This window comes from Rousettus aegyptiacus, unplaced genomic scaffold, assembly GCF_014176215.1.
Source record: "Rousettus aegyptiacus isolate mRouAeg1 unplaced genomic scaffold, mRouAeg1.p scaffold_m13_p_3, whole genome shotgun sequence".
In the NCBI taxonomy this organism is placed as follows: Eukaryota; Metazoa; Chordata; class Mammalia; order Chiroptera; family Pteropodidae; genus Rousettus; species Rousettus aegyptiacus.
The window spans coordinates 1,554,544-1,563,295 of NW_023416306.1; the positions used below are offsets into that span (position 1 = coordinate 1,554,544).

Below are 8,752 nucleotides of genomic sequence, written 5' to 3' on the forward strand. Positions count from 1 at the left end.
GTGAAACCAGGAGAGGGGGTTTCGGGTGGGGGGAGGGGACCAGCGTGGGGGGAAGCAGGCCCTGGATCAGGGTGCCCCCGTGTTTCACAGGCCCCGGCTCCCACTGGGGCCTCCTGGGGCTGCTGTGGAGCGAGGCGCCTCCTGCCCTAGAAAGGAGGGAAGTGGCATGGGTCAGGGGCCGCAGCCCGGGGGGCCTGGGGAGGGGGGTCGCTGCGCGCTCTTGGGTGCTCTGGCCGTGAGGTCTGAGCAGACAGGAGGGGGACCCTCCGGCTGGCTGCCCGCAAGGTACCACGCCCGCATGCGAAGGCAAAGGGTGACTTCAGGTCACCAGGGCCGGAATGCGTCAGTCAGAGGGCACGGTGGCGCTGGCGGGGTTCTGGCTCTGCCGGAACCCGGGCAGGGGACCTCGGGCGGGTCACAGAAACCACAGTCTCCAGAAGGACGTGCGGCAGTGACACCCTAAGTGTCTCTGCCGTGTTTGTGAATCGTAGGCCACTCGCCGGGTGAACAGTCACTAAGGCGAGTGGGCCGTGAGCAGGGTCTGAGCCTCAGTGGCCAGCGCCGGGGCAGCGGGGGCCGACGGTGTCCCGCCTGCACCCCACCCGTGGGGGGCTCTCTCAAGAGGGTTTTCTAACTGCCCAGAGACTGGCACCCCGAGACGCTGCCAGCCGGCCAGGGGGGCCTCCTGGCCCACTTGAGCAGGGGCGGGGCGGGTCACACGGCCTCTTGCGGCCCCACCGACTGCGGGACTCAGCTGTCCTCACGACGGCTCACTCACCCTACTGCTCGTCCGCAGGGCAGGTGTCTGCAGGGAAAAGGAAACGCACGGTTCAGAGGCCTCAGGCCCGCGCTTCACACGACCCCAGAAAGAACCCAGTCAGGATGGGACGCAGCCGCGCTGACGGCGGCCCCGCCGCGGCCACCGGCCCGGCCCCTACCGGTCTGCCTGGGGATGATGACCCTGTCCGGGTCGTATCCGTTGGCGCTAGCGTCCTTCTTCAAGGCCTCCAAGGACTCCTGGATCCTGCTCATGTCCCTTCCTGTTGGCGACACCAGGAGGCACGAGGGTGAGGAGGGGCCGGGAGGTGGCCGGGACTCTGTCCCAGCCTGGGGCAGTCGGGGCGGGGACCCTGTGGGGCTGCACCGGGGACTGCGGAGGGCGGCCGCCAGCAAGGGCGCCCTGCCCGAGGACGGGAAGCTGGCGCGTGACGCCTGGTGGCACCCGTGATCCAGCGAGGAGCGGGAAGGCACGTCGGGAACACGCCTGCCGAGGGCGGCCCTGGGTCGCGGGCTGTCCCTACTGGACTGACAGTCGCAGCTCCTGGCCTAGGGGGACTCGGGAGACACCCTCGGGGCCTCTAGTCCTCAGGCGGGGCTGGCACAGACATTGTGTTACCCCTGTAGCCGGCACCCCCAGAATCAAGCCCCGGAGCTGGGGCCGCGCCCTGTGCACACACCGGAGACCTCAGGGGAACGTGCTGTGTGCCAAACTACGAAAAGCTGCCCTCGAATGCGTGGCCCGTCCGGGGACAGGACGTGTGAAGCCCCGAGCCCACAGCCGTCCTCTTTCTCTGTGTTCACGCTGCCAGGGACCCTTACCTAAGAGCTTGGCCGTGCGGATCACCCGTCCCTGCGAAAACTTATCGCAGTAAACGACATAGTGGTCCTTCACAGGCAGTGGCTTGAAGAGCAGCACCATGCTTTCACTCTCTGTGGAAGGAAGGACAGTGGTAGACCTCAAAGAGGCCGCACGGTTTCCCAGGAAGATTGGAGCTCATCCAGCGACAGCCAGCAGCCCCATGATTCCTACATGCTCCCAGCTGCCTGGAGCTGCCCCAAGCCCAAACCCTAGGCCCCATGGGGTCCTCATCTCCAACACGCGAGAGAGCTCCGGACAGGAAGGGCAGTCATACCCCGCCGCCGGGCGTGGGGTGCTGGGGACAGGTCTGGCACACCTGGTGCTTGGAGTCAGGTGCTCTGAGGGATGGAGCATAATCGGGTCGGAAAGGACGGGGCGCAAAGGCCGGCCCCTCCTGCACGTGTGTGGGTGCTGCTGGCCGGGGCTCCAGGACTCACCTGCCAGGAATTCGGTGGGCCCTTGCATTTTCTTCAAGGTTGATTTAAACTGATGGCAGTGACCCAGCGTTCTGGAACACAGAAGCCCCGTGGCAGACACAGCCAGGCGCTGGCACCGGCCCCCAGCTGGGAGCAGCCACAGGGCGGTGCCCCGGTTAGGGGGCCGGGGTGTTGGGGGCTCCTGGGCAACACGCTCCTCCCATGCCAATGCCAGGCTCAGCCAGGCCCTTGGTGTCACCTTGGCCGCTCCCTGGGGATAGGGGCATGTAGCGCCCACAACCAGCCAACCACCAGCTCCCATCGGGAGCACCCCAGTGAGGTCCCCTCCACGGAAAGACCCTCAAAGCTGCCCAGTGCAGAGTGTTGAAAGGGGCTGGGGGGACCCCGGCCTGGTCCGCGCCCCACCCACACACTGGCTCCCCCTGTGTGCGCAGGAGGGGAGAACTCACAGTGAGGTGTATTCAGCCTCAAGCTCCCTGGTGCCGTCCAGGGGTGTTACCACCACGGGAGTCGTTGATTCCATTGTCATTTCGGGATTATCATCGTTATCTGGGATTAAGGCCTTCAGGTACCATTTCCCTAACAGCTGTAGAACGTTCTCCCCGTCAGGGCTCGGGCTGACACCCCGACGCTCCTCACCCGTTATGCAGCCTCAGCCCCTGCCCCTCCCACAGGGCCAGAGCGTCTCCCAGGCCAGCCCACCCGGCCAATGCCACCACCTCAGCGCACGTCCACCCCCGGATGCGGGCCCGGGGTCCCTGAGGACCGGCCGGGACCAGAGTCAGCCTCGGTCCCGGGGCATCGAGCACAGACCCTCTCGTGCAGTGTGGACGAGCCCTAGGGGGAAAGGGGCAGCGCCCGACCCCAGGATGAGCGGCCCCGCCTCATCCTGCACCCCACAGCCCGCCCAGTGTCTTCGGAGCCTCACATCCGAGCTCTGCTCGCTCCATGCCAGGGGTAGCAGGGCAGCGACGAGACCGAGGCCGAGGGTCAGGATCAGGGCCTTCATCTCTAGGGGTCGGTGCTCAGGGCCGCCCGACGGTCACTCACTGGGGCTCGGAGAGGCTGTGCCGGCCCCTCGCAAGCCGCCCTTTATACCCGTTGGCCCTGGGTCCCCGGGGAACTTGGCACAGATCACGAGCCAATCTCTTCCCGCTGTAAACCGTGGCCAATTCTGCACTGGGGCAGATAAAATGTCACAATTGTTGACTGTCACTGAAGAACTCTCGTCACGCTTGGCCTCGAGCGATCATCAGGGCAGGGTGCTGTCCGCAGGAGGCGTCTGTGGGGGGGTGGGGGTCTGGGTGCATGGAGGGGAGGCCTTCTGTGAGGGAAACCACTGAGGGGCGTGCGCGGGGCCACTGGCCGGCCCCCTGCCCGTCCCCGCAGGCCGGGCTCACACCCTTGCTGCCAGAGAAAGGATTCAGGCTGGCTCAGACGGCCATGGGCTTGGGTCTCACTGACCCTCCTGTGTCCCCGGGCAGGCCTCCTACTGTGTGAACGTGCCAGTGTGACGTCACCTGCGGACACGCCTTCCCTCCTCCGCGTGCGGAGCAGTGACAGCGCAGAGAGAAAAAGGGAAAATCGAGGCGGACGGCTGGGCACATGTGCCTGTCGCACAGAGGCGCGCGCACTACCCCGACACACACACGGACACAGGCTCACGCGCACCGTCCGGAAGCAGGGACGCGCGGCCGGTGAGCGGGCGGGAGGACGTGCACGCAGCCTCTGCAGAGGACCCGACCCAAGCCGTCTTCTGCATGGCGACTTTGCCTGCGAGTCCCGCCGTATCGCAGTGGGACAGAAGCTGGAGCGATGGGGCGGGAGGCGAGGCACGACGAAACCGCGAGACACACGACGCTGACGGCAAAGTGACAGAGGAAGGCACACGCGCATGGACTCCGTGTCCTCGCCGCAAAGGAGACAGCAAACCAAGCGATTCGCGAAACTTCCGCGTGCAGGCATAGGATCCGGAAGACGACAAGTGCGACACTCTGTAAGTGCAGTCGCATGAGGACGCCGCCGAGCGATGAACAAGGACCAGAAGTTACAAAACGAGGCCTGGCCAGGAAACCACCACGGAGAAATGAAATCGAAATACTTGTAAACGCGAAGGTGAATACTACAGTAAATACAAGACCCGACAGAGAAATTCAGAGATGAGATACGTAATCGACAGTAGAAAAGAGAATCAGCACATTGGAAGATGGAGCTGCGGAAATCGATGAAAAAGGGAGAAATCTGAAAGAGAAGCCGAGGCATCAGACAGAGCAGGTCGAGAGTCTGCAGCCCGTTTGTAGAGATCGTCACACGGGATTGACGAATGTTTCAGAGAGCGGTGGGTCTGAAATGCGCACGCGCGCGCGTGCACACACACACACACACACACGCACGCACACCGGGAGGAGAAAGCCAGGCCCTCTGATGCAACGCCGTGGGGGCTCCAGAGGAAAGCACGGGAAACAATGGCAGAAATGGCAGAAGCAGCAACGTCGAGCTCGCAATTCTCGGGAATCGAACGGACAGGAGCTCCCTGGTCCACGAGCAGAAAAGGGAAACCGGCCCTGGAATACTCGGGAGAACCGCAGATCGAGAGGAAAACGTCGAGACGACCAGAGAAGAGGCGCGTTCCCCACACGAAGCGTGACTGCGGACGGACGGCAGCCGCCTCCACAGCGACACGGGGCCCCGGAAGGCGGCGGATGAGTTTCTGCAGCCAACGGAGGGACGACGACACCTGCCGCGCTCCAGCCTCGCGAAGTGCCGAGCGGGAAGCGGAGACGCCTCAGAGACACAGAAACCGGAGGGTTTCCCGCCGCCGGCCTTGGCCGCCGCAGCTCCGAGAGAGTGACTTTCTGCGAGGACAGGCGTGGCCCCGCAGGCCGCCTGCCATCTGTACCGGCGAGGGATTCGGCCCGTCACGCCGTGGCAGCGTCTGCCATCCTACTGTCCCCGTTGACGGGCGAGGGGAGGAAGTCAGGGTTTAGAGGGCTGTGCCAGGCAGGGACCCACGAAATCCCGTTTCTTCTGGGCTCCGTGGTGCGTTCGGGGAACTTCTCAGCATCTTTCGCGTGTTCTGTCTTTTTTCCCTCGCTCTAAGTGTTTGCTGTCACATCTACCAGGGATGTCCCTCCTGTCTGTATCAGGTTGTCTCCTGACGCCCCCGAGGGCTCACGCTTCGCCATGAGTCGGCATGTCCCTCTGTCTCCGGCCTCAGGCCTCCGAGCCCTTCGAAGCCCGGCAGAACTGCCACCTTCTCGGGCAGGGCCCCAGCGCCCAGCCCCCAGAGGCCAGCTGCACGTCCCCTGTCACGGTTGGTGCTGTGTGTCCTGAAGCGCTCTCGTCCCTCGCATGGTGCGGGTTCCGCCCCCCACCCCGGGCTCGCCGGCCCCTCCAGGGCCCGGCTCACAAAGCCTCCTTGAGCCTAGCCCAGTGAGTGGAATCACAGGTCGCTGACAGCCGACCTGCGCTCGGCGGGGCACCCGGGGTACAGCCGGACGGCCAGAAGGGCCCGTTTGAACAGGGAGCTGTCTCCAGGAAAGGTCACGCTGTTTGTGTTCCGGCTCTTCGTCTCCTTGAGCTCCTGAGAGGCCCCTGGCTTAAGCGAACACAGGACCGCTTTGTGCCGCGGCAAATGTCACGCAAACAGGATCGTGCCCGCAGGCCACTCGCACCCAGGTCCTCCTGTCACGCCTGCCAGGCCGGTGCCCGTAGACGTGGCCATGAACGCAGTAAGCTCTTTACCGGATTTCTTCCTGGGCGGCGGGGCGCCTCACTCTGCAGCTGGGCTGGGCTTGAGCTGCGGCTCTTACAGTCCCCACTGTCATGCGGAGGGACCACCCGTGCTCTGTCCCTCTCTGCACTGTCCTTTCACTATATCGGTGTCTTTTGATGCACACGAGGTTGTACTTTTAAAACTGGATCCATTTTACCCACTCGTTTTTGGTGTTTTTATGCTGCGCTTTCAGTTTGTCGGGTTCAGGAGCGTCGCTTCCACTCCTGGTTTGGGGAACGGACACATTGTGAGGGGACGTCGGATTTGCTGTAACGATTGCCCTGCGTCTCTCGAGATGGTCGTGTGGGTCTGATGTGGTGGGTCCCATCGAATGATTTTCATGCGTTGGGCCAACCTTGCCTTCCTGAAATAAACCCCGCTATTTTGTGGCGTATAATCCTTTTTATGTGTTCTTGGCTTCCTAGTATTTTGTCAAAAAACTCTGCACCTGCGTTCATGCAGATGTGGGTCTACAGTTTTCCTGCGGGGTCTCCGTCTGGTTTTGGTATCAGGGTAGTGCTGTTCTCCTCTTCTAATTTGGGGAAGAGTTTGTGAAGGAGAAGTATCGATTCTTCTTTAAACATGGGGCAGAATTTACCAATGAAGTCATCTGGTCCTGAGCTTTTCATGGGAAAAGCTGTATTACTCATTCAGTCTCTACTTGTCACAGATCTATTCAAATTTCCCCTTTCTACTTGAGTCTTCTTTCGAAATTCTAGGAATTTGTGTCTTTGGGGAGTTTCTCCTTTTCACCTAGCTTATCCAATACGTTGGCATACGATTGCTCGTGACCCGTGGGCCCGGAGCCACGCGGCGGGGCCAATCTTTTCTTTGATTTTGCATTATTAGTCTGTTCCTTTATTTCCCCCTTTTTTTTTTTTTTTTTTTGATGTTTAGAGAAATTTTACAGAAAAACATAAAGCTGTGAAGACAGCACCTGGCATCCCCGGCCCCGGGACCTCCCCACCCCCGCACCCCCCACCACCGTTATCAACTCCTGCGTGGCCCGTCACAGTCAGCGCAGCACTGTTGACAGACACACTGCGGCCTCTCAAGGACACTGCGGCCAGCTGTCGGCCACCTCTCCCGCGTGCTCACTTTCTTCCCCGGGGTCCGCCCAGGACCCTCAGGGCACTTAGCGCTGCGCACGCCACGGCCCATGAAACAGAGCCTGGCGCCCAGGTGGTACCCCGAAAATAATCGCTGAACATTCAGAAATGAAAGCAACGATGTCCATGCGCTTTGCCCCTCAGAGAGGTGACGTCTGGATCCTTTTGAGAGTGACTCTGAAATCAATACCCTTGGACAAAACTCCGCAGTTCCGCTCATGCCTGCCGACCACGACGGGTCCCCCTCGGTCCGCACTTACCTGGAGTAACGCGAGGCCAGCGAGGCCAGCAGCAGCAGCTTCCGCTTAGAACGCGTTCTCTGCGGGGGAGGGGACGAGTCCGCTCAGACTGAGAAGTCGCGCCCTTGACTTACAGACGCCCTTGTCCTACAGACGGGGCGCCTACCTGAGCGTCTGCTCCCGGCTGTGGAGCGAGGGTGGTGGGGTCCCCCTCGGTGACAGCTGCCATCTGTCCCCGCGTGGGCTCTCAGCCTGTCCTCCTCAGACACAAGAATGGGGACCATCTGACCCACAACTGTGGTACCTCACGCACGAGCTCTCGGGAGCAGACTCCTGTACGCAGGGGCCGAAGCCTCAGTCAGAAGGTCGACGCGGCCACAGGGCCGCAGTAACAAGGCCCCGGCTCAGGCCCGCGCCCCAGCCGACTGTGGGGGGGTCTTCTGTGAGCTCCTGTCACAAATCTGCAGGGACCAGGCCACCGGGCGCGTGCCGGAGCAGACCGGACCTCCTCACGCTCACCCGAGCACCCGCGGGACCGACCGGATACACCCACGTGGCCGCCGCGTGCCGCGAGTGGACGTCACGCCTGGGTTCCAAGACAACGTCGACGAAGGGAAAGGACGCAGACGTCTCATGCGTAACTCTGCGTCGAGCTGATGCGGAAACAGTGCCGGCCGCGTCCGCTGATCCGGGTCCGAGCACGTGACGCGGCTCCTCTCTCCTGGGGGCGCCTCACGCCCCGCCCCCGGCCGGCCTTGCCTGGCCGCGAGGAAGCGCCAGGGGGCGCGGGGTGGGGCCGGTGCCTGTGCCTCGGTACGGTGACGCGAGGCGCGCGTGTCCGAGGGTCCTGCCTTTGGGTGTCTGCGAAAGCGCTGGCCGGACGCGACCCCAGCTCTCCCGGGGGCGGCGCCTCTGCGGGCGCTGACGTCACAGCCCCTTCGATGACGGGTTCCGGGTTCCGGGTTCCGAAAGGCGGACACAGCGGCGCCTGCCTGCGGGGGCGGCTCACGGGGGCCAGGCCGCGGGCCCTAGTCCCGCGTGAAATGCGAAAGGGCGTAAAGGGCATTTCCGCCGCTCCCGTGCCGTCCCCTCTGCCCGCCGCCCAGCGCACCCCCGCTCCCTGGTGACCCGTCCTTGGCCGCCGGGGGATCCTGCCTGCGGCGTGTTTACGCGGAGGGCGCCGGGCGCGGGCGGGGGCCTCTCGCCCCTCACCCTCCAGGCGGCGCGGCTCCGCCCCGCAGAGCAGACGCCTCCGCGCGCCTCCCGCGCTGCTCTAAGCGCTCGCCCCTCGGATCGGACACATGACACGTTTCGTGTGCGGACGCGTCAGATGCGTGACCCGGGGCCCCGTGTCGTCGTCCCATCTCAAGACACCACCTCGGCCGGGGGCCCTGACGTGCACCATCGGTAACGCTGCCCCCCGCCCCCGCCTTTGAACCGGGGTTCGCTGTCATCACTGAGGAGGCGACATCTACACGGCTCCTGCTTCTCGTGCGGCGGCCACGACAGGTTCCCAGACCCGGGGCCGTAGAATGGCGGGGACGTCCTCGCTC

General features: G+C 63.6%; 1 protein-coding gene across 4 annotated transcripts; it reads right to left on the minus strand.

The window, feature by feature from the left end:
• LOC107514902 (lipocalin-1-like) lies at nucleotides 1-7,607 on the minus strand. 4 transcript variants are annotated; one of them, XM_036217971.1, is made up of 7 exons: nucleotides 7,221-7,607; nucleotides 2,526-2,662; nucleotides 2,077-2,147; nucleotides 1,600-1,710; nucleotides 939-1,040; nucleotides 779-805; nucleotides 1-146 (listed from the first exon to the last, which is right to left on the minus strand). In XM_036217971.1, exons 2-6 carry the CDS (start codon nucleotides 2,603-2,605, stop codon nucleotides 780-782), a joined length of 390 nt encoding a protein of 129 aa, XP_036073864.1. In that variant the 5' UTR covers nucleotides 2,606-2,662; nucleotides 7,221-7,607; the 3' UTR covers nucleotides 1-146; nucleotide 779. The 4 variants fall into 4 exon arrangements, with proteins under 4 accessions (XP_036073864.1, XP_036073862.1, XP_036073861.1 ...); XM_036217969.1 differs by lacking the exon at nucleotides 7,221-7,607 and having other exon boundaries at nucleotides 1-141; nucleotides 2,077-2,607; XM_036217968.1 differs by lacking the exon at nucleotides 7,221-7,607 and having other exon boundaries at nucleotides 2,077-2,603.
• Nucleotides 7,608-8,752: the final 1,145 nt, after the last annotated feature.

Bases quoted from the DNA above. Each gene is read 5' to 3' on its own strand.
- LOC107514902 (XM_036217969.1), bottom strand. From the start codon at position 2,377: ATGGGAGCTGGTGGTTGGCTGGTTGTGGGCGCTACATGCCCCTATCCC. The intron at 1,711-2,076 runs GTGAGTCCTGGA...TTCCTTCCACAG, and splicing joins GCCCACCGAATTCCTGGCAG to AGAGTGAAAGCATGGTGCTG. The intron at 1,041-1,599 runs GTAAGGGTCCCT...TGTCGCCAACAG, and splicing joins CCGCACGGCCAAGCTCTTAG to GAAGGGACATGAGCAGGATC.